The sequence below is a fragment of the Mastomys coucha genome, unplaced genomic scaffold (assembly GCF_008632895.1).
Source record: "Mastomys coucha isolate ucsf_1 unplaced genomic scaffold, UCSF_Mcou_1 pScaffold1, whole genome shotgun sequence".
Lineage (NCBI taxonomy): Eukaryota > Metazoa > Chordata > Mammalia > Rodentia > Muridae > Mastomys > Mastomys coucha.
In genome coordinates, this window is record NW_022196891.1 from 57496168 (window position 1) to 57521603 (window position 25436).

The 25436-nt window shown below is 39.6% G+C and overlaps 1 protein-coding gene across 8 annotated transcripts in view; it reads right to left on the reverse strand.

The window, feature by feature from the left end:
* Positions 1–5356: 5356 nt before the first annotated feature.
* The window catches only part of Rabgap1l (RAB GTPase activating protein 1 like), a 723114-nt gene continuing 703034 nt past the window's right edge, over positions 5357–25436 (reverse strand). For 7 of the 8 annotated variants that reach the window (XM_031386689.1, XM_031386695.1, XM_031386710.1 and 4 more), the window contains 5 exons: positions 22740–22844; positions 20888–20971; positions 16719–16790; positions 12722–12919; positions 5357–10610 (listed from right to left, as the gene is read on the reverse strand). In XM_031386689.1, the coding sequence (XP_031242549.1) occupies positions 10458–10610; positions 12722–12919; positions 16719–16790; positions 20888–20971; positions 22740–22844 (612 nt within the window). In that variant the 3' untranslated portion in view covers positions 5357–10457. The remainder of the gene's footprint in view (positions 10611–12721; positions 12920–16718; positions 16791–20887; positions 20972–22739; positions 22845–25436) is intronic. The other variant, XM_031386700.1, reaches the window with a different exon arrangement.

A 25436-nucleotide genomic window follows, 5' to 3' on the forward strand; every position in this document is an offset into this window, starting at 1 on the left:
GGTAGGGCAGCTTCTGAGGACTGGACTGGCCTTGTCCCGAACTGCCAATTTGAAGTCTGTCACAGAGACAACTTAGCCTTTTCAGACCAAGAGAGGCCGACTTGGACAAGAGACTGATGGAGCAAAAATGGTTGAGTTATATAGGGACTGGTTTTGGCACAAGACACCTCAAGACCAAATTCTCAACACAAAGATTTGCCCTAGTGGGACGAACAACAGATAGAAGCCTAGGGAGAAGCAGAAAGAAGCAAGGGAGAGAACAAAGGACTATTTGTCCTGGAAGAACAAAAGACTGTCTCTGGATAAGAGAGGAGACAGATGTTAGGAGAGAACAAAGGAGCACCCTCAAAGAAGCACAATTATGATCTAAAAAGAACGAATTTGTTAAGGGAGGAACACTGGCTTTTAAGTGGGTATTGGGTTTCCGGAGACATCCTGCTTCTAGCACCTTTGACATGGCGCCATCTAGTGGGACTGTAGAAAGGTATAAACGGGCCCTTAGGCAAAGGGCAGTTTATAAAGGTAAAACCTGAGCTGGAGAGATGGCTCAATGGCTAAGAGCACAGACTGTTCTTCCAAAGGTCCTGAGTTCAAATCCCGGCAACCACATGGTGGCTCACAACCATCTGTAAGGAGATCTGATGCCCTCTTCTGGGGTGTTTGAAGACAGCTACAGTGAATACATATAGCTACAGTGTACTTACATATAATAAATAAATAAATCTTAAAAACATCTTTAAAAGTCTTGTTTAGAAGATGGATCTCTCTAAACTCAAGGCCAACCTTATCTACAAGGAGGTCTAGGATATCCAGGGCTACAGAGAAACCCTGTCTCAAAAAAACAAAATAAGGGGCTGGAGAGATGGCTCAGCGGTTAAGAGCACTGGCTGCTCTTCCAGAGGTCCTAAGTTCAATTCCTAGCAACCCCATGGTGGCTCACAACCACCCATAATGAGATCTGACACCCTCTTCTGGTGTGTCTGAAGACAGCAGCTAAAGTGTATTATAATAATAAATCTTTAAAAACAAAAACAAAAAACACAACAACAAATGGGCAGCGTTGGCGCATGCCTTTAATCCCAGAACTTGGGAGGCAGAGGCAGGCAGTGAGTTCCAGGACAGCCAGGGCTACGAAACCCTATCTCAAAAAAAACCAAAAAAATAAAATAAAAAATAAATAAAGGTAAAACCCCCTGTTAGGACGAGGTGTTTCATTTTAATTAGGGTTGGAAAGGGGGGCTTTTGGTTGCTGGATTTAAATACTTTGATAGCTGGACCTTGGTAGTTAGCCTCAGGAAATGTTCAAAAGGGACTAGACTTTGGTGGCTGACTTTAAGAATGTAATCTAAAGGTTTTCAGGGGGCAGAAGGTACAGGGGAGAAGAGCAAGGCCTGCCAGAGCCACGTGTGCCATGATAATGCTGGCTAAAGTCCCTTCAGGGATCAAACTGGAAGAAGGGAAACAGAAGCCCAGACCCAGGAAGAGAGAGGTTTAGGGTAGGGGGTTGGGTGAGGAGTGTTGGGAGGATTCACAGATACGAGACCTAGATTTCTTAGAGACCTAACAGTATTGTTTCTTGATTTGGGTACAGGTTATAGTGGTATGAGCTATAAATACAACATTTGTGTGGTTTCGTAGTTTATAGCTAAGGCCTATGAGGGAACTTCTCAAGGTGGCAAATGTTACTACTATTATGGGGACCCCACCAGAGATGACTACTCTGATGCAGTTTATAGCCAATTCAAAGTCTTTGGTCCAGCTGGCTGGGCTTACACTTGGGTGTTTAGGACCCTAGTGTAGTTCTGAGTATCTCTAGTAAGGGAGGCAAAAACCACATCATGGTAGCTCAGCAGTTGCCAAGGGAAGGTTTTGTGCAAGCTAGCATTTTAACACAAGCGAAGTAGTGTTAGCTGGAAGGGGAGCTTTACACAAGCAGGTGGTTTATCAGAAGCTAAGAAAAGTTAGTTGGGCCATTTGACCTTGGGTTTCTAGAATAGAGTTGGGTAATTTCCCATGGGATTCTCCATCAAGGTGATCAAACTCTAGTTAAACCTAAATTGATCTCAGCAAGAATACAAGATGGAGGGAACCTCTATACTATGTTGCTCTGTCATGTTACTAGTGAGCTAATGGAAGTATAGGAAGATCATTTGGACTCAGTTGCACAAAGTAGCAAGATCCTATAAGTTGGTGAAATTAACTAGCAGGTACATATTTTATATTTCAATTTCAAAAGTATCCAAACAATAAACAGAAATGAGGACTGGAATAGGATCAAATACTCCAGTGTACTCCATGGAAGTAGCACCTAATTATCTTACTTACTTAGGCCTAAGAGTCACATTGAATCTTCAATCTTAGGCCATACATCATGTCCTTTATATACCAAGTCAAGCTGACTTCATCTTTTAAATGTATAGAAACTCAAGCACTTCTTATACCCTTTACTCTTACCTTCTCTCACCTCTACTTTCTCCCTGGTTTAAACAATGGCATTTCTGTTGTTTCATGAGATACCGTTTAGTGTAGTTTTTTGCCTCACAAGTCTATAATTTGCTTTTTCTACTGGCTAGAATGCTTGCTCTCAAAGTCATCACATAGACCATTGTCTATGCATTAGTTAAAAGAAGTAAACTCCTAGGAGAGAATAAAAGAATAAGTACATATTAGAAATTGGCTAAGCAAATCCAAAGCCTGTAGGACAGGGAGACTGGATTGGGAGATCATAGGTTGACTGTGCCCATGATTTATCCACAAGAGGCCAGGAAGAACATGAGCTGAAGCTGGACATGGAGGTGCATGCTTTTAATCCCAGCACTTGGGAGGCAGAGGCAGGCAGATCTGTAGGCCAGCCTGGTCTACAGAGTGAGTTTCAGGACAGCCAGCTATCCTACACAGAGAAATATTTTCTTGGATACTCCCTCCCCACCATCCCCCCCAAAAGAGAATATGAACTGGCTGGAACTTAATTCTTCTTCAAGAATCAACCTTTCTTGTTTTTAAGACATTACAACGGGTAGAACTATGCTTACCTTGATTATTCAAGCTCTCTCCTACATAAAGTTTAATTATGGCTTCATGGCAATGCTTAGTGTTTGGTTGAACAACTAGGGAGTATAGGTGAACCAAGTTCACTTATCAAAGACCACACAGCTGAATAATCCATTTCACCCACACCAGTCTCATGCTGTCCTCACTCTGTCACTGTTCTTTATACCTTTTTGCTACCTAAAGCTTATTAGCCTTTTTCCTGTTAGGAAAGTTTACTTACTTAGGAGTTGTAGATATTTTGCTCATCTCGCTTCCATACAAGAAAGCCACTATGGCTTCCCTGAATAATGGGACTCTGTTGGAGATTGGTACTAATGCTTTGATTAAATAAGAAATCTGTGTGTCCAAATGCTAAAGTCCTTGTCCCCAACTGGTTTTTGACTGATCAATAAGCTTGCCAGTGGCCAATGGCTGGGCATGGGGTGGCAGGGGAGAGAATCACCATGACTTGGGGGAGAAGGGTGGGGTGCAAGAGAGAAAGCCAACTTGTAAGATTTCAAGTAAGTAGCCACTGGCCACTTCCTCCATTGGGCCTTGGGTAGCAGGTAGAGGATTAGAAGTGCCCAGCCGGGGGCTGGCGAGATGGCTCAGCGGGTAAGAGCACTGACTGCTCTTCCAAAGGTCCTGAGTTCAGATCCCAGCAACCACATGGTGGCTCACAACCACCCGATCTGACGCCCTCTTCTGGTGTGTCTGAAGACAGCTACAGTGAATTACACAGGAACAAGTGGGGCCGGCAGAGGTCCTGAGTTCAATTCCCAGCAGCCACACACATGATGGCTCAAGGTCATCTGTACAGCTACAGTGTATTCATACACACAAAATAAATAAAAAATAAATCTTAAAAAAAAAACTTTGAAAAAAAACAAAAAAGAAGTGCCCAGCCTTTGAGTAGCTAAGGCATTTAAAAAATAAAAATAAGCTAGTGTGTGTGTGTGTGTGTGTGTGTGTGTGTGTGTGTGTGTGTGTGTGTGTGTTTCATTCATGGATCCAAAGAGTTCCTGGACAGGTGGTTGGAAGCATGTGACCTAACTAACGGGAGCACAAATCGGTGTAACAAAAACTCAGGACTACAGGACTGTAACCTGGAATTGTGAGCCAAATAAAAACTCTTTCTTCTTTAATTTTTAATATATTCTCACAGCAACAGGAAAGGAAACCAACAGTATTCTTTTCCAAGAAGTTTGGGAATCAAGTCCTAGATGTAAGAAATACTTTTACATTTTTTTGTTTCAAATCCAGTTTCAAGGATTTAGTAGCTTTTAGTTTTTAAACTCTCGGAATAGAGTTCTCTCATGTCTAAGCTATCTCTCCAGTCCCAACTTCTTTAGGAAGCAGTTTAAGTAGTTCAAGTCTCACATCTTAAGAGAGTCAACAAAACAAACCCAATTTGGTTTCTTTACCTGTCTACAAAGTCCCTATGTATACCATATAGAAGCAAAACTCCTTAGGCATGGTGATTCACAGCTACAATGTCAACCCTGAACCAGGATTGCTGTGAGCTTGAGGCCAGCGTTGATTACTGTCTTAGTGTTCTATTGCTATGAAGAGATTCCATGACCACTCCTACAAAGGGAAACATTTAATTGGGGGGGCTTGCTTACATTCTCACAGGTTTAAGTCTATTGTCATCATGCCAAAGAGCACGGTAGCAGGCAGGCAAGCTTGGTTCTGGAGAATTTGCTGAGAGTTCTGAATCCAGGTTTTTGGGTAGCAGGAAGAGAGCCATTGGGCCTGGATTGGGTGTTTGAAACCTCAAAGCCCACCCCCAGTGAAACACTTCCTCCAACAAGGCCACACCTCCTAATAGTGCCACTCCCTGTGGATCAAGCATTCAAATCTTTGAGCCGATGGGAGCTATTCCTAATCAACCACTACAGTTAGAATAAGACTGTGTCTCAAAACAAAAGAAGATAAAACCTTTTATCCCATCATGATTCTGACTGGATACACTAGATTTAGAAGTCAGGAAGACCAAACAAAACCCCCTTGTGTCCTGAGATAAAAATGCTAACAAGAACACTACAACTTATACATATCAGATTGTTTCTCGGACCCCATATAACTCAAACCTTGAGTCTGCATAAAATTGCACTTAAATTATGTGGCATCACCTTCTTTTTTTTTTTTACTTGTAATCAAGGAACCCATCATCTTTAATAAACTATTAGCACTGGTACTAGGCTGGTTATCACTTTGCTGTGTACGTCCTGGAGCATACTTCTATGTATGGTTTCATTCTACGTTGACTAACATCAGTAAGTTGATTCAAAATAAAGTCAACTTGAAAAAAACTAGACACATGCACTTTAGAACAAATGTTTATTACCGTTTAATGGGACCAAAGGGGCAACACAAAGCATTGAAAATGTCACTGGCTCACAAAACAGCCACCTTGTTACCTTCTTGGTCACATGTGTTTATTCACAAGGTTTCATTCACACATCTAAACAAGATACCAATCCAATACAAGTTCATAACGATTATAAAAGTAAACATTTGTTGGGACAATGTACAATAAATTGCACTTTCTTAACAAGCATCACATTTACATTAATAGAGTATACTATACATAATACATGGCATTATGGAAACAAGTAATTGGTCAGTGTTTATAGAGGAAGAGATTGGTGGCTAATGTTGATTTTATGGTCAATTAGCACTTTCCAGACTAGTCAACTTCTTTATTCTAACATGTTTTTATTGTAGATGCTGGGGAAAATCATACTTCATAAAAATAGCATCGGATTTGGATTAATCCTCAGTTAAAGGAAAGGCAGGACATGGAAAGAAAGAAATAGGGTGGACAAAAACCCATTCCCTAATTTAAACAAAAAATCCATGCATTATGCAAAAATGCCAAGAATAGTAAAACCAATTCAGGAGGCTATTGGGACATCTTGGATTCTGGGATCATCTCCATCTTTACTCTTGTGCTTTTATGACAATAGTCTTTTGATGCATTTATACTCACAAATTGGTTTCTTTGATTATTTTTCATATGTAATATAGTTATTCAAAGTTGTAGGTTAGTGGAAGGAGTCTTGTGTTAATCAATTGTCAATAAAAAGTAATGTTCATTTTCTTCTCAATGATTGATTTTTCAAAAACTGTTTTTCAAAAACTGTTAATGATAAACCAGAGATGAGAACACAATGAGGGGGACATATTATTGATGGAGATAGTTCTATAGCAGGTGATATGTTTTGTTGGAGGTAAGTTCAAGCTGTAGTTCATTTTTTTTTTAAGAGGAAACTGAGAATGATACACATGAAAGCTGACTGTAAACACTAAAATTCTATGAGCATCTACTTTTTCTTATTATAATTCCAGATGAACATCACCTGTTGAGGTATAGTCTATATGGGCATCCTCGTGTTTGCAGAGCTTTAAAGGTCAGGAAATGGGTAATGTAAAGTGCCTTGCATGTATTACATATAAGCTACCATAGAAAGGAGAAGTGTGTTGAATGTGACCCTCAGCACAAAGACTAGACAGAGTTTTATGCACAGTCATTGAAAACAGGCCACAGAGATGCTGTCTGGGCTTCCAGTTTTGAACATTATGTCTCAAAATCTAATGTGTATTTGGTTGCACGGTATCTAGGTAAACAAAAGAATCATATACTCTATAAAATTTTACCACACACACACACACACACACACACACACACACAGTGCACACATGCACACTCATTCCTAACTACTCAAATCATATAACAGAATTGTTCATTATCTCATTTGCTAGATATTAAAGCAAAAGAATAATCTATTATAGAGTATTATAAAGAATAAGTTATGTAATACAATCATCTTTCTAAGTGTCTTTCTTAGAAGATAAAACTAGGTCCTTTAAAAATGATCTCTCTGTCCACTTAAAGGAGTTCTAAAGTATAAGCAACCACCTTCATGTTTGATGCACAGGGCTGCTGAGTTCATTAGCAAAGATGATTTCAGTGGGAGCACAAGAGTGCTTAGTCTCATATTAGCCATACATTTGATTTTTTTTTGTTGTTGTTGTTACTGGTTTTTAAAAATAGGGCCTTGCTATGTAATCCTAGCTAGCTTAGAAGTCACTGGGTAGCTCAAGCTGGCCTTGAGGTCACAGGCATGCCTATTCCTCAGCCTCCTGGGTGTTGGGATTGTGGGTGTGTATTACTGTGACCCGCACTGACACCTGACCTAGGTAACTACTTTAAAGCTCTTTTATCGGCTGTGCCCTCTTACCTGTATATTGTTTCAGTTTTCTCACTTTAGTTAAAACCACTAATTACCCAATTCAATAGCTGGAGCAGGGGTTGAGGACAAATAAATATACATTGTAGGAAAAAGTGAACATTTTCAAAACATGAAATAAAACAAATACTAAACTCTTATCATCAGTACAAAGGGGTCTTCTCAACTGTACCAGATAAATTCAAGAAGGCCACAAAGAAGGACTTACTTACTCACTAGTCAGTGAAGGGAAGACAGAGTATGAAAACATAGGTTGTGGCCTACGTGGCTTTCCCATTACTGTTTCTGATAGGCACTCATGCTGAAGTGTAGTGAATGGAGAATTTCTTTGCATTAAATTACAAGTACTAAAAAAACCCAAACTGTGACTTGGCTCAGGATGTGTGCTAAACATATGCACTCCAAATCCAGCTTAGTGTCTTTCAGCTTTCAAGAATATACTAACAGAGACCTCCAAGTTATAAAAGCCAATGGGTTGAATCTTCATGGTATTCTACAGAACTCAACGAAGAGGAATGATCACCTCTCAGACGCTGCAAATGTCAGCACTTCAGGAGTGTTTACTATCATGGAGCTCCTAGGGAATGGTGAAAGGAACTGCCATGTTTGAAAATATCTTGAGACACTTGGCTGGTTTGTCTCTTCTACAAGAAATTCAAAAGAATCATTTTAGCTATTGTGGTGCCTGTCTGTAATCTCAGCACTTGGAAGGCTGAGGTAGGAAGGTTCTAAGTTCAAGGCTGGCCGAAACTACATAGTAGAACTTGTCTGAAGCAAAAAAAGTTTCAGTTCTCAAATATATAAAATAGTAAGTGAAAGTGAGAGGAATTCGTTGTTTTATGTTGGCATTCTGGAGTTCTCAAGCGATGGTAAGGAATATGTGGTCAGACACTGCTGTGGTAAAATAGTGAACAAGGAATCACTTACTACTTCTTGAGTTTTCTTTACTTCTATTATTAATTCAAAGACAGTGTAATGCTGGGCAGCTTAGTTATGATACCAATATGCATGCCCCAGTGTCATATGATACTGGAGAACAAAAAAGATTACGTACTGCCATTATGTCTTTTGGAAGATTTAGATGAAAACTCAAGAGATATATTTAACTCTTAAAGCATATGTTCCTGGTGATTTTGTTTAAAGAGAAAAAGGAAAGTGGCCTCAACAGATAAAGACCTGGTCTAGAGCTATTCTGTTTCTTTCATTCGTTTCCTATGAAAAATTTGCAAGTTAGGTATTCTGCGGAATGTATTTTCAGAAGTTAAAAAGAGCTGTGGGTGGTATCTGGAAGTCCACAAAAGCGCACCTTAATTTAGCTGGCCATTTAAGAAAGTGATGTGTCCAGGCTTCCTGGTCTCAAAGCACACAGTACCAATAAAGCTAAGTAGCTGCACTAAAGGACTGACAGAAATGATGTAATATTCTAGCCATTATATTTTATAGGAAAAAATAGCTTATCTAAACCACTATGTAGGGAATGTTAAAGTCAACAGAGATATCAAGAGTGCTGTGTTATTGCCCTTTTGGTAGGAAGAAATGAATCTTCTGATGAAAGCTGTCAGAGAAAAACAAATTTCTATATGGAAAGCATTGTGTGCTAAGTGTCACATATCAAACAACATCATTTTTATGGCCCGTAGATGATACAGATATTTAAAGGTTAAAGAATTTCCACTTACTAGAACTCAGAAATGATTTTAGAGGAAGGATCTATCATGAGCAACTTGAAGGCAGGGGTTGAGAGGTCTCTCTCAGAGTGTGTTATTACAATATATGGCACAGAGGAGAACCACAGTGGCACTACGTACTTCAAGATACTTTGGAAACAGTATGAATAACAATGAAGCTAAAGATGAATATAAACAAATGTTACTGTACATGACTGACAGTTGTTTGGTTGCTATAAAGGGACCAGAGACTCCCATAGTAGCTTAGAAAATGGAAAAGTTAGTTTTGTTCTTTCCAAAGAATTTCTTGCAAGGGCTATTTATACAGGCATGTCAAATGTAATTGAAAAAATTATTTGCACCATTTTTTAACAGCAACCTTACCAACTCATGAGTTAAGAGTTTCTATAAAGGTTTAGTCAATCCAAAATGTGAAAAATGCACTTGTTTCTCTTTATTCCCAGGTATGACACACTGTTTGGGAGTTAAGGAAAAGTTAAGAAAGTTGCCCAACACTAAGGTGTTACAAAGATCTCCTCAACTTCCTAGGCAACATCACATACTTTAATAAAGTACAGAACATTGGTGTTGGCCTTAACAAGTTTGTCATTATCCAGTGCCTCATCATTGTTTCATTTGAAGTACAATGCTTGAACATGGGCTTTTTTAGACTTCTTCTGAGAGGGGACCCTAAGTCTGCAACTTATAATATCCATCTTTGAGGTTACATTTGCCACAAGCCACCTCTGTGATCATACATAGGCACGTCAGGAGAACAGGCCCCATGTGGAGCCCTTAAAAGGATCTGCTAGAATACCAGAGACAAATGAGTTTTTGCACATATATCTAAAGTCTCTATTTGCCTAAAGTGCAGTAGCCCATGTACTCCACAGCTATTGGCCCTCCATTTCCAAATGTAGCCAACTCAAAATAGCTGGAGGGAAACTTTCAAGCCAACCCCTGGTCTGTTCTTTTCTCGGACAGGAGTAGCACTACTCTGGAAGTCACCTTCAGTGTAAAACCTGTCAGTGATCATGTGTGGCCCCACAGTGTGCTGTATATGAATAATCCTGGAACACTAGAGAGGTTTAGTTTCCCTTTAAAAACAGAATTCTGCGACAAAGATCTTACCATTTTAACCTTGGAATAACATGTCTTCATTTTTATGTAAGATAAAAATTATTATGAATAGTTAATTCTAAACAAAAGCATTTAGTTCTAGATTACTCATTTCCAACTAAACTTCAGGCATATAAAACAATGTAATACTATGATGGATCTGAATGTGGTTTTCCATGAAAAAGCTGGGAAATCGATATTCAACATAAATCAGGTCAGTTTAAATAACATTCCTCTGAAAAATGTCATACATCAAAGACAGAGCTACTGAAAAGAGTCTAACTTGCTTTCTGGTCTCCTTCAGTTTCTTCAAAGGGACAACAGGAACAATTCTTGGATTCCGATGTTTTGATCATTGTGCTCTTGTGCTTGGCTGAAGCTGGAACTATGTGCTCTCCTTGGGTGGCTGGGGAGCCTGTGGGGGCTGCAGTGGCTGAGTGCCTGTGGCTGTTTTGATAGAGTTCAGGGTTTTACTAAACCAAGAGTTTTTTGCAGCTTGTATTTCATTCATGAGTGCTCCTCTCTGATGCTCAAGTTCCTAGTGGAAGAAGATCACAAGTTATATAAATGCCAGAGGAGATTAAGAGATGCTGTTTAGATTCACCAGGCCTCTGCAGCCAGCCCTCCCTCAAAGCCTAGGAGACATTTAGTTGGCTTCCTAATGGAAGAGAAAAGTGGAGAGCTAAAACAGTTACTGATGAAAATAAGAATCTGTGTTTTCTATGAATAGAGAAATGAACCACATTTTATTTCCCCATCTCCTTGCTATTTAGGTCCACATTTAGGTTTAGGATGCAACTGGAGACTACATGCTTAAAACCACAAATAAATATGAGTACAAATGAGTTCCAATTCAAATACTGCCCTGAGAACATTCAGGTTCCTGACAAGACATAGTACTGAGGATTCTTAATGCAGCATGGGTGTGGGTGTGGGGTGCATAGGTTACTGGTAAAAAGCAACAGATCAGTCCACCAAGATGCCAGACTCGTTTTTCTAGTTGCTATTATCCAATATGGAGAGAATGGAGAAAGGAATTTGGCAAAATCAGCCGAAACCCAAAACAACTCTTTTTTTTTTTTCCTTTTCTAAAAGAAAGAGTGGGATTAGCCTTTTGTAAATGTAAAAACAACTGAGAGTTTGGATCTGACATTTTCAGATCTGCCAACCAAAGTGACCAAGTAAAGGGTAAATAAACAAACAAAAAGCCTACTAATAAGTTCTCATAAAACATAATTTTATTAAAAATTCACTTAAATTATGTTTGTGTCTATGGGTACACGCTATAAGATATGATGGTCCAGGACATATTAAGGATAAAAATGTGCCACATGTAGGAACATCATGACTCTAACCAGGGACAGTATTCTGGAGCCCAGATTCTTTTTAAAGGACAGGGTCTCACTGCATAGCCCAGGCTGGCTTTCAAACTTAGAGATATACCTACCTCCATCTCCTGAGTCTTTGGATTAAAGGAAGATGCCCTGATCCTGTGTACGTTCACATTCTTAAAGTATAGGTTGAGACTCCCCAACATGTGGGGTCACATAACTTATAGGAGGTAGGGAAGGTCATGACAAAATTTGGCAATGCTAAAAAATTAACTCAAAACCAAAGTTGTAGTGAATCTGAGGTATTTCTGTCTGTACTTCTCCATATTCTATCATGTGACTTCACTTCAGCCTTGGTTCTAAACACAAACTGTGCATGTTGCACTGGGCAGGCCATCATGCTACACAGCACCAAGACATGCTACTTCAAATACACTTTGGCTCAGATTTTGGATTTGTGCATGTTAATGTGTTATAGTATTTTTATTGCACATACAAAAATTTCTGTTCTTATATAGAAGCATAGTTTTATTTATAGAAAATATGTTACCATTTTCCATCATTCCTCAGCATGCACATATCAAAGTGATATGTATTTGGATTATAGTGTCTCAGACTGCTTTCAAAATTTTTCAAAAAATTGAGGGCTAGCAAGAAAGCTCAGTAAGAGCACTGGCAACTCTTTCAGAGGTTCAATTCCCAGCACCACATGGTAGTGCACAACCATCTGTAATTCCATTTCCAGGGGTCCAATGCCCTTTTCTATCTTCTCTGGGTACTGTACATAAATGTAGGTGAAATACCCAGACACAAAAAATAAAAGTAAATCTTAAAAAATTACAAAAAAAAAAAATCAGTTGTTTGAGTTGCTGGCAAGTTTCATTAAAATTAAGCCTTGGAATTAAGTCTTGAAAGTAGAACAGAATCTATAGTTTCTGAAATGGCCCAGAACATACTTTGCATTTTGGTACTATGAATTTATGTGAAGTGGCATTCTCATAATTGACAATTACAAAATTAAAGTATAAATTAACTCTGAATAACATTGAGAATAACTTTGTCCCATAATATAAAATATTCAGCTAAAATTTAATTATTATATCAAAATAAGTATGCCATCTTACAAATCAAATTTACTTTATGTAGAAACCTACTATGCATATTAGAATTGTTTAAAAATGTAACTTTTCATGACTTACTGTCAGTAAGGTAAGATCTTCAGATCTAGTCTGTATGCCCATGGTTGTGTAATTTCTCTAGAATAAAGCAGGGTTGTTTGTTTGTTTGTGTTCTTTTGACCTTTTATCAAATCACCAACCTGGATTTTGCACTTGGCTTCCACCAGCTGCAGTTTGGTTTGTGCCAATTCCAGCTCCATCTCCCTCAGCTGCTTCTTAAGTGAGTCCTTCTCATCATCTGCTTCAAGGCCCTGGTCCTCTCTGCTTATGGCCACTGGCTTTAACGCGCCTTCCTTGCTAAAGATGTCACTGCAGTGTTTGCATGCCATCATCTTGCCCTGAAACATGTGAAGAGACACCCAACGTCAAACTATTGTTTAGGGTAAACCACTTACCAAAATAATACACAACTTTAACGATGGCACACTGCTTTCAAACATCCTATTGCTGAAGGCAACTAGAGATAAAATATATTTTATACTTCTTATTCTAATGCCCTACTGTTAAAGTTAAGTTCAATGTGTCCATAATGATAACCACAGTCCTTTCACATGTACATAAAGTAACTTCACCACACTTCTGGGTGATTCTACCAGTTAGGTCTGGTAACTTTGATGCCAGGTCTTCATTAGCTACTCCATCAGCCTGTGTTCACTAGAGTCTTGATTTGACATATTTAAGCACTTCTCATTCAGGCCTAAGTCTTCAAGTTTCACCTTTTCAATCCCCACCAGCTTGTCTCTCACTTTCCCCAAAAGCTACTGTAGTAGCTATTCCTGGTTGTCAACTTGATTCTATCTGGAAGGAACTACAATCTAGAATTGAAAGGCTCACCTGTGATCCTGATCTTGAGGCTGGGAGATACAAGTTTATGACCTGGATCTTTGTATGGAGTTCTTGAGGCATAGTGGCCATGAATCCCGGAGACTAAGGCAAAGAGATCTCTGAGTTCAAAGTCACCTGGGACAAAGCAAGTCCCAGATCCAAGTGTGGTGGCATACACCTGGAGACCTACATAGAAGGAAGGCCCTCTCTCTGCTTCTCCTGCTTGCCTTGTGGGACTGAGAAACTGCTAGATCCTTGGACCTCCATTCACAGCTGCTGCTGACCATTGCTGGGGAGTTAGACTACAGACTGTAAGCCATCAACAAATTCCCTTACTATATAGAAATTACCCATAAGTTCTGTGACTCTAGGGAACCCTGACTAATACAGCAACTCTTCACACTGATGTTGAATAATATTCACTAGACACACTGAAAAAAAAAGTATACTTTTCAATCTCTTACTTAACTGGTGGCAATAATTAACCCTGCTCTGGCACAAAATAAAACACACTATCTGCCATTCTTGTATTGTTGACTAAACGTTTGGTGCCTAAATGATGCATACTGACTTTTTACTGCATTGTAAATGATGCAAAATTACCAAATAAATAAGCAGCCTCTCCAGCCTCTTTCATCAGTCTCAAGATGGGGAGAGGGTTACTTGATATTAAATAAGGGTACTGACTCTTAGATAAACAATTCTAAGTTGAACAAAATTAAAGAATAGATGGATGTCACAGGAAGGCACACCTTCATAGAACTCAAGGATTCTGAAATGAGCAGACAGTGTAAGTAGCATGGCAGCTAGTAAGAAATCCGAGTTCTCCATGGCCTGGGTAAATCCCTACCATGCCATGATGGTATACCATGATGGGCCTATTCTACCAGCACCATGCTATATGCTGAAGATCTGCTCTGTGGAGATGCAATCTGGTAGATAAGGTAAAGTGTGTCAGATAATGGTAATTCCCACCCAATATCCACCTCTTCTTTCTCAGTAAAAGAACCCTGATTTTACTTGAGCTGGCAGCATGTCCATATCAATGGTGATACTTCTTAGACTCTTTGTAGTTAAGTGTAACCATGAATTAAATTTTGATGTATAAGCAGAAATGTGTTTCAGAAGACTTCTCAGGGCCATTTAGAAAGAGCCTACTCTGCTAGAACAAGGCTGGTAAAGCCTTGCATCCCTACTGGCCAAAAGTTCTGCCTTGGAATGTAGGGATGGTGGAATAAGCTTCAGTTAACAAGTATTTCTTATGTGACTTTGAGGACGGAAGTCCTTGGAGTAGAGTGGAGAAGAGGAGCACGTTTTTGAGGTAATGGCATTATTTACTGCTAGGATAATGTGGACATGGTTCAATAATGACCAAGAAACCACTTCTCTAAAATATGATCCCTTTTGTGTTTAAGCCAGTGCTCTTCTGGGTTGAAATAAACTTGGAAATAAAACACACACAGGGTGCTGTGGTAACATGTTGGCTCTGTGTCTTCACTCACACTGCTTTTCTAGAATATTCTTTCAAATCCTTCTCTCTAACTGAGTTCTATGTATCCTGCATTAGTCCTTAAAGTTCGCTGGCCAGTAGACCTCTGCCAGTGTATTCTAATGCAGAACCATCCTATGTTTCCTAAATGATGCTTATGTATGAACATGTGTGTAACTTGTCTTACAGGAAAATTCCAAGCCTTTTTCCTTTGTACTTTTATATCAAAAGGACAGCTCAATGCTGTATACAATAACAGTTTCTCAATGAAACCATTTCTGTGTTCAATGAAATTCTTGTTTGGGTTTTATTTTCACAAAGATTTTAGTTCAAGACTTCAATCATGACATATCACTACTCATATTGGTCAAATATACAAGTGAACCTATAATATACAAAGAATGGAAAATGCTAAGTAGAAAAATAAATGAAAAGGTACACCAGACAGGGGAAAAAAGTGACCCTAAAATTTTGGTATATTGAGGAAAAAAGACCACAAACTTTTTCTAATAACGTCAATTAATATTTTGTAACATGAAGTAAGAAAAACTCACTTAAAAGGTAAGGAATGGTTCCTGCTATATCATCCCCCAAATTAATCTAAGTACTTACCTTATTTATTCTCTAAAATTATGACACAGGCAATGTTCTATTTTGAAGAAAAACTCTGAAGATTAGAGAAGTTAAATTTTCAATCCCATTAAATGCTAATCTGACTAAGATACACTCATATGTGAACCTGAAGATGTTCAAATAGAAAGATATCTGGCAAACTAACACTATATTGGTATTCATAAGAATTTATTGTGGGCTGGTGAGAAGAGCAGTTAAGAATATTGGCTGCTCTTCCAGAGGTCCTGAGTTCAATTCCCATCAACCATATGCTGGCTCCCAACTATCTATGAAGGGATCTGATGTCCTCTTCTGGCATTTAGGTATATATGAAGACAGAACACTTCTATATTTTAAAAATTTATACAAATATAAATTTAAAAAATTTTCTAAAAGGAGTATATTGTATATTGATATTATTGAGAATACCAATCCATTTGGTGTACTGTTATTTTTATTAGTTCTTTGGGAGTACCATACAGTTTGTTTTGACCATATTCACTGCTCTCATTACTCTTAATTCTAAGAAACAAGCAATCCCTTTTCTGAGATAAAGAAATGACATAAGGAGTTTTACCCACCAGGGGGCAGTATAAAAATAGATGGTATACCTTTCCCTGAAAAACATTAAAAATTGACTTCCAGTTCAGTGTTTTGATGGGATTTATTAGTATGAGAGTGAGTGAGTTTCTAATGGGATTCATGAGTATGAGAGTGAGTGAGTTTCTAATTCTCATGCCTTCTCTTAGGCTCTTTTCCTTCTGTTTGTCTTGTTCAACTCCAATGTGACAGTTTTTGTTTTCTCTTATTGTATTTTACTATGCTATTTTTTAATTATTAAAATAAAAATTGTTTGCTAAATCAAGTGTTTTTCCAGTAATGCTTGCTGTTCAAGAGACTGTGAGCATAATCCTGCAGAACCAAAATGGAAGCCAGTCCATCTGGGCAACAGGCAGATGTGAGCTGCTGAACTTTCTTGGGTGGGCTCCCACACTCAACCAGACAAGACTCGGGGCTCACATAGTCCCTTCTTCCCTACTACCTTGCCTCTGAAGGCTCATGCTATTTATAGGAGCATAAATATCAGGAAGACACACCTGGGGCAGGAAAGAGGACTAAGACCCTCCTTAGTATCTGAGTAGTGTATTAGACAAAATGTGGAGAGGGGTCTCTGAGAATGGCTTTGGAAGAAACTCCATCACACTCCTTACCTTTACTGCTTCCAGCTCCTCCTTGCTGGCTGCCTGCTGTCTCTCCAGCCTGGTACTGAGCTGAGAGCATATCTAAAGGCAGACAAGAGTGTCTTTACTAGGAAACAGAATGGACGGTGACTTAACTGTTTATCAGTTCACAAAGCACACTAGCATGTCAGATCCTAGGACATGTTTTGCAAGTGAGCAGCACTGCAAATAGTCATTTCTGAAATGAGCTGAAGGCCTGCGAGCTCATGTGTGAGACCTGACTTAATCAGGAGAGACATACAGCATAGAAATGGGTTCCTACTATCACTGGCTTCCTGTGGCTAGCAATAATGAATTCAGAACCTCCCTGTGGAGCCACCTATTGAATCTTTCATACAGGGTATTATACTAGGAATTCAGTGAAAGGAATTATGAACTAGCAACAAGTCCCATTGGGCTATAGAATATCTCTTTTCAATCATAAAAGTTTCCTTAAGTATCATAGTGAATAAAATGCTTCGGTTCCTTCATGACTAAACAGTGCTATGCTACAGTAATCAAATGAACACAATAGGTGTGCAGGGTCTAGAACTGAACAGCACCTGGCCAGTAGAAAGCACACATTTAATAAAAATCTATTTAATGACTGATTCTGAAATAAGGTGTTGGTAAGTACTGAGAACAAGTCAATTGAACTGCTTTTCAGGGTGAAAATATTTTAAAATAGGATGTTTAAGTCTATTGTCTGAAATAAGAATCTTTTACAAAAATGAATGAAAATAAATCTTAAAAAACATATGAAACATGAGTGAAAAATAAGAGATGTCAAACTCATAACATGTACAACAAGTATAACCCATCTAGATTTATTTATGTTAAGTATGTGTGCATTTGGCTGAGTGTATGTGTGCATGTCATGTGTGTGCCTGGTGCCCACAGAACTCACAAAAGAAAGCATTGGATCCCATAGAACTGGAGTTACAGATGGCCGTGGATCCCATAGAACTGGAGTTACAGATGGCTGTGAGCCACCACGTGGGCACTGGCAAATGAACCCAGGTCTTTTGTAAGAGCAACAAGTATTTCTAACTGATTAGCCATCTCTCTAGCCCCTCCAAAAGAAATTAAAAACTTCTAGTTAATATATAAGAGAAATTAAGGGCTGGAGAGATGTTCAGTCCACAGTAGGGACTTCAAAGCAAGTGTTGAGGACCTGAGTTCAAGGCCTAGTTTGGCTGTGCACCTGGAATACACTAGCAGCAAAATGTGTCAATTAAAATGTATTTGCATGTAATGACAGGTTACAGGGGTCATACTCTTCATGTTCCCTGTACTGATTTCCATCTAATTACCTTACAAAAATCTCAGAATTAGTTTTGCCCTTTCTAGCAAAACCAGCCAACCAACCCAAAACAAACCCCATGTCTCTTCTGTTGTAACTATTACTATTTTGGCTTTGGAATCTATTTCTTCTCATTTTTAGTCTGTGCTATGCTCCTGTCTGTGGGGCTCTTCCACTGGCTTTGTATTCCTCACTACATCTAAACAGTGTCAATAACACATCCACCAGCAGCTACTTCTACTCAAAAATCCTGCTTCAAACAAAATACAAACCCCAACTCTTCAGCCCAGGCAAGCCTGGGCCCCTGTGGATTTTTATTTCACTTCTGTATTTGAATCTCTTGCCAAATGAAATGCTTTTCTGTTCACTAATCTACCTCCATTCCACCCCTCTTTCCACCATTTTCCATCTGGCATTTCTTTCTGTTCACCAATCTACCTCCATTCTATCCCTCTTTCCACCATTTTCCATCTGGCATTTTTCCAAATCCACACTCCAAGTCTTGCCCAGTCTTTGAAGTACATCAAACCGTAACAGGTTCATGGAGGGTTTCCTGCACTTGCTCTGACAGTACATACATGGACAGAAAGAGGGATACTTCCTCACTTCCCACATACAGTGGGTTTCCTTGGAAAAGTATCTTTTATTCTGCTGAAACAATTGTCTCAGATACTTACTGCTTCAGTCTGCTAATTAGGCCCTATCCTGGAAGCTTCTAGCCTCTATGCAATCTAATCTAGGTTTATGCCTCCTACTGTCCTTTCTCTCTCTGCACTGCTCTCTTAAGTAGCTTCCCTTTCCTCTTTCCTGAGAGCTGGGCAGATCCTATTCTGTCAAATCTTTCTCTGATACATCACTTTGTCTGCCACTCAATTAGAGATCACTTTCGAACATGGGTGCTTCCTTCTACAAACTAACTTTACCTTCACTGTTTGGGATTAAAGTTGTGTGCTAAGGGCTGAGCCACACCACAACTAAAAACCGTTTTTTTGTTTGTTTGTTTGTTTGTTTTTCAATTAGTAACACAATCTTGGGTTCACAGTGGAATCCTGTGAAATATTCTGCAATAGTTCCTTATGTCTATGTACAGGAATTACCTCCTCCCATTCTAAGAGAAGCTAGAGGGTGGTGTGAAAGTGAGCATTTGTAATACTAGCTGAGGCAGAAGTATTAAGGGTTTCAGGCACCTTAAAACAAAATAATAATAAAAAAACACAACAAAAAATACTTTCTAGGGGAAAAAATGTAGACTAATACATTTTATGATTCCCATGAAGTATCAATCAAACTTCACCACCAGAAAGCATTAAATAAACACAATGCCATCACAAAAAGTGGAAGACAGCTCTGAAACCTCATTTCAAATACATACTCCATGAACAGGAGGGACATACATACATACACACATATACACACATACACAAACACATACACATTATATGTGTGTGTATATATACATGTACACATGTGTGTATGTATATACAAGTGTGTATATACATATACATGTATATTTATGTGTGTCACATTTATACATTTATTACCATGGATCTACAGCCTCAGCCCTGAGATAGCTTTATGAAAAGATGTTCCTAATGTATGACTAAGATCCTCCTAAAAAATAATAGAAATTATACAATTTATCCCTTTTAAATATTTGTTTATATAGTATTTGCTTATATAACAATGTGTATACAATATGATCCTTATCTCTAGTTAGTATAATTAAGGGAGGCTTGTTTTATATTTTTCTGCATGTAACCAATTTTTTTAAAAACATTTCACTTGGGCTGGAGAGATGGCTCAGCGGGTAAGAGCACTGACTGCTCTTCTGAAGGTCCTGGGTTCAGATCCCAGCAACCACATGGTGGCTCACAACTATCTGTAATAAGATCTTACGCCCTCTTCTGGTGTGTCTGAAGACAGCTATAGTGTATTACGCTGGAGCAAGCAGGGCTGGAGCACGCAGGGCCATCCTGAATTCAATTCCCAGCAATCACATGATGGCTCACAGCCATCTGTACACCTACAGTGTACTCATACACATAAAATAAAATAAAATAAAATAAAATAAAATAAAATAAAATAGATCTTTAAAACAAAACAAAACAAAACAAAAAACATTTTACTTGTATGCATAAAAACACTTTGTAAAAATGCACATATGAGATGTCAACATCCTTTATACGTTGATATCCCAAGGAAATCCTCTGATCAGAAAACAGCACATAGCACTGTAAATTCTGACCACCTAGAATGTAAGTACTCTATTCAAAATCTTCTTAGGATGCAGGGTTCTTTCCATGTCCAGTACCAACAAGAACATGAAGACAGAGCAGGGCCTGGAGTAAAGGTTTTCTAGAACCACCCTGCTGGTGGAGCTAGGAACACCTTCAGGTACAGACAGCTTTTTAGTAAAGAAGCATTCTAAAGTCCACAGACAATTTTTGGCCAGTACTGGTTTGTGGTGGACGAGTCTACATAACCAGCCTTGGGGGACCATGAGAGCTGATCAAAACATTCTCTCCTAGCCACTGCCCATTTACTTTCGTTTCTAAGCTTTGCAAAGATGCAAATGTTAGCACTGTGACCTACTAGAAGAGTCTCAGTGGGACTGTTTCCTATCCTCTGGGAGCAGCACAGCACTACAGAAACCCCAGCAGTGTGTGCTGGTTTAACTAAGTGTCTCAAGCCATCAGCCAGCAAATCCAACTACCGCCTACTCCAGAGTAGAGGGGAAGTGCGACACTGGTCTCCATAAATCTAGAAATCATCACTGGAAACAACACACAAACAAAATACCATAAGTAAAAGTAATTGCTTTTATAGAAAAAATTAAAAGTCCACAGTGGCACATTACCTGTTTATACTCAGCAATGATAGCTGTTGTCTTCTTTATCTCATATTCTGCCTTTTCTAGCTGTTTCCTGAAGACTTCTTTTAGCTAAAAATAAAGTCAGGACAGTCAAACATGGTATTATTTATGATTTATAAATGTTGTATATGTGTACGTGGGTATGATTGACAGCAAAGGTCAGAAGAGAGTGTCGGATTCCCTAGACCTAGAGTTGCAGCTGGTTGTAAGTCACCCTTGGATGCTGGGAACTCTGGTCCCCTATAAGAGCAGCAAGTGCTCTTAGCTGCTGAGCCATGTCTCTACATCTTCAATCAAAATGTTAATCAATTTCCATAAATATCTGCATTCAAGTCTTCTTGATCTCCATAGTTTAAAGCCTACCACTTACGGAGATGAAGGAGGCTTTCCTTTCTATAGAGTGGAAGACATACAAGGGCCCTAAAATAAATGTGCTTCTGCTTCCCTTCTGCTTCAGGCGCTGACAAAGGCACTGCTGAGTGTCAGTTCAGAAGCTGGCATTATTGTAAGTCTACAACAAAATACTAGGGTGATAACTGTGTTTTAAGGTGCTATTGTTATCGATATACTTTGGTCTTCCTGTTTACAGTCCCGTGGCCGCTGCTACTGCAGGGGTAAGAGGCTTTCGGGTAAGCAAGGAATGGAAGGTAAGAGATCTTGAGAGGACTGGGAGGTTCAAGGAGCCAGACAAGAGGAAAAGAGTAACCCAGCACAGGGTATTTGTTTCCACCGGTGAAATGCTAAACTACAATATTCTATTTACAGCTATGTTGTTGTTTTGCCAGCAGCTACAGAATTCTAGAGGAAGGTTTTGTTGATGAAAGGTGTGGGTACTAGGGTTCTGTTAGGCTGTTGGCCATACAGGAATGTAAACGAACAACCCAGCTCTGGTTAGTCTCTCAACACATGCACAGAATAAAAGGATAAATTACTAGGGCTGAAGAGATAGCTCAGCGGTTAAAAGCATAATGTTCCTAGTACTCAGGTCGAGCGAGAGGCTCACAACTGTCTGTAACTCCACCTCTAGGGCATCCAACACCCCCTCTGACCTCTGTGGGGCACACACACATACATGACATACACCCCCTCCCCCCCACATACATACACACAAAGGTAAAACAATCTTTTAAAAAAAACAAAAAAATTCTTCCTATTCATAATTTGAGATGCTGACATGAAGAATCACCTTTTTAACATATTTCAACGGAAGAAAATCACAGAACTTTTCTTTGTAGACCTTGGAAGGTGCTAATGACACACCTCTCCATGTGTGACTTCACTGACACGTTTCTCTGGGTGTTTGGATGGAGGCCTTTGACATTCTTGAAAATAAATTCGGTTTCTATTTAGCACTACTGAATTTTCCTCAGAAGGAAACTCACTCGTGACTTCCAAGGACGTCCCCCTCTGGAAGTCAGGTGTGTTCTAAGCAGGAGATGCCATCTCCAGTGCTGCAGGGTGACTCAGGAAACTGAAGCTATGCATGGAGGCCAGACTTCCTGTCGAGTGTCAGGAAGCAATCACTGTAGGCCCCCAGTTCCACAGTGTCCATAGCTGCTTCAAAAGACATGATCTTGCAGATATGCCAGAAAATTTCCAGATTTATCAAGGCTTTTGGATAACAATTCAAAGTCACTAAATCTAGAAAAAGCTCAACATTCCTGCTAGACATCTCTGTGAAGGCAAACTCCTAAAAGATGTTCAAAAGCCAGAATTACTGATTAACATTTCCCTTGATTTGGGGGTTGGGGAAATCAATTCTCACATTCATTCATTTACAATATTAGCCAACTTCCTGTCAGTGTATGACACACAGAAAAGCCTGCCTGGGTTTTACCTGGGTGGTCTCCTCCTCTTGCTTCCTCTTCTCTTCCTCCGTCTCCACCAGCCTCTGCTTAGTAAGGAGGAGCTCCTTATTCAGCACATCGGCCTTGTCTTCTGCCTGCAATTAAGAAACCAGGACAGCCGTAAAGATGGGGATGGAACCCATGTGCTCCATTTTTCCAGGTTCAAAAACATTACTTCAGGCCGTCCTAGTCTCCTCCAGCTCACCTTCAAGGTAGCTTTTTTTTCTCCAGCTAATTTTATGCAGCCATTTGGTTCATATTAGTCCTAATCTTTACAGAGCAACAATTTATAGCTAATAACACTGAGGTTTGGAGAGATCTGGAGTTAAATATCTAACAGAACAAGCATGATTTGGATTTAGATTTGGATTTGGATTTGAATATTTCAGTCTGTGTTCTTTCTAAACACTTCTGGCACATTTTTTTCATATCCTAAGAGCACATACTCTTGAATAGAGGACCGACTCTCTGCTGAATAGGGAGAGTCGTCCTCTAATGGAAGCCTCAAGTGAGAAGCACATGGGAAGGACCCAGAGAAGACAAGTAGACAGGCTAATCCATAAACAATATTTAGGCAGGAAATTTTAAAAACCAGCTGGGGTACACTGATCCACAAGGACACTCATGTGAGAAGAGTAAGAAGAAATTAAGACAAAGAATCTACATGAAAGGAATGGAGAAATGGCTCAGTGGTTAAAAGTACTGATTGCTCTTTCAGAGGTCCCTAGTTCAATTCCCAGCAACTACATGGTGGTTTGCAACCATCTGTAATGGTGTCCAGTGCCCTCTTCTGGTGTGTCTGAAGACAGTGACAATGTACTCACATAAAATAAATAAATAAATCTTTTAAAAAAAGATTTTTTTTATTCTATATAATCTACATAACAGGCTATGAAAAGCTGAAGTTTGTACCAGAAATCCAAGCAGCCAATACTGTGCTCTAGAAGACACAGGAGGAGCTCAAAGAGAGTACCTTCTTGTTAACTTGTATACAGAACCAAAATTAACTAAAGTTCCCCTGTGTATACTTAATGTAGGTAGCCTTGTCTGTTTTGTACTCTGAGGTCCTAGCTGAATTCTCTGGTTCTGGACAGACATTCAAATCCTAGTGAACAAGCCAGCCTCACTCAGGCCATCGAAACTGCTATGCTATTTGTCCCTCCTGCACTGTGGTGAGTTGTGTGTGGGACTTAACATGTCTTGCCACCATGTTTTAAATATCACGAAAAATCATATTTCTTTTGCTTTTAACTGTGTCTCTAACACCACAGCCACCCTGGGGACAGGAGTAATCTCTTAAGTGGTTAGTGGATGGATGGATGTACCTTTCTAAGGCACTGGGGAAGCAGACTGCTTGCAGAGGTGGCAGAAGGACACAGGATGAATTTAGCAGAGAAGACCCTAAGGCAGAGGAGAAGCAGCTATTTGAAGAAACCATTCTTAGCTGAAAGTAGCCAAACACTATCCAAGTAATCATGCATATTAGCCAGGTAGCTTCTGTTTGTGTTTTACCATCTTCCCTGTGTGTCTACATGGCCAGGCCAGAACAGTCTGCTGGGAACTGGCAGAGAATTGCATCCCAGCTTCTCATTCTCACTGCCTTCCAGCCCCTGATGCCATCTGTTTTAGTGGCAAGAACTGTCTCTATAGCACTTAAGGTGAAAGAGTTCCTTAGGCATCTTAAACACTCAGGGCAGCAGGGATGGGAGTTGGGGGGGGGGCTCACTAAACAGTGAGTGTGTCTGCAAGGCCCTCAGTTCAATCTATCACCACATAAACGGGTCTTAGGGCAGCATGCCAGTCACCCCAGCACCCAGCAGGTGGAAGCAGGAGAACAGACTCTATATTTTATTCTGATGCGGGCAGCAATGACTGGCTTAGTAGGTAAAGACACTGGCCACCACCCCTAACAACACAAGTTCCAGCCTGGGAACCCACATGGCAAACAGAGAACTCACCTCCACATGTCTGCTGTGAAATACGCATACTCTCATAAGCATCATAAACCAATGAATAAATATAAAGATTTTAAACATTAGGGGAAAGATCAGAAGAGCAGATGGGCATTCTAAAATTAGAGGTGGACCCCAAAATCCAATTTGCAAAACCTGGTAGTCAAGTAGTCTTGAACTGTGAGAATCTCAGAGAACTCAGAAGCTTAAAACTAAATTCTAAGAGCTGGTATCCAGATGACTGAGGTGACTCACCAAGAAAGAGACCTTCCTCAAAGTCCCTGATGTGTGGTCACAGCATGGTGTATGAGAAGAACCAACCATGCCCACATCCTTAAACACTAACCAAATCTGCCTCCCACTGGGTCCAGCTCTACCTGAGACTATTGAGTTCTGCCAATAAAACAAATGATAGCAACAGCTTCTTCTTGTCACAGTACAGCAAAGTTTACAACTTTAAAGAGAATAATCCCAGCATGCACAGTATAAACTTTGAAATGAATGTTCTAAAGATCTTAGCCTTCAGTCAGCCTGAATACTGTTCTATGAATACAGTGTGGTTGCATGCAGACTTCAGCGGGAAGCGCCTTGAGTGAGTCTTGTAGCACATCCAGCCATTTTCTGGATGACCCTATCATTTTTTTTTTGTTTGTTTTTTGTTTTTTGTTTTTTGTTTTTTTTGAGACAGGGTTTCTCTGTATAGCCCTGGCTGTCCTGGAGCTCACTCTGTAGACC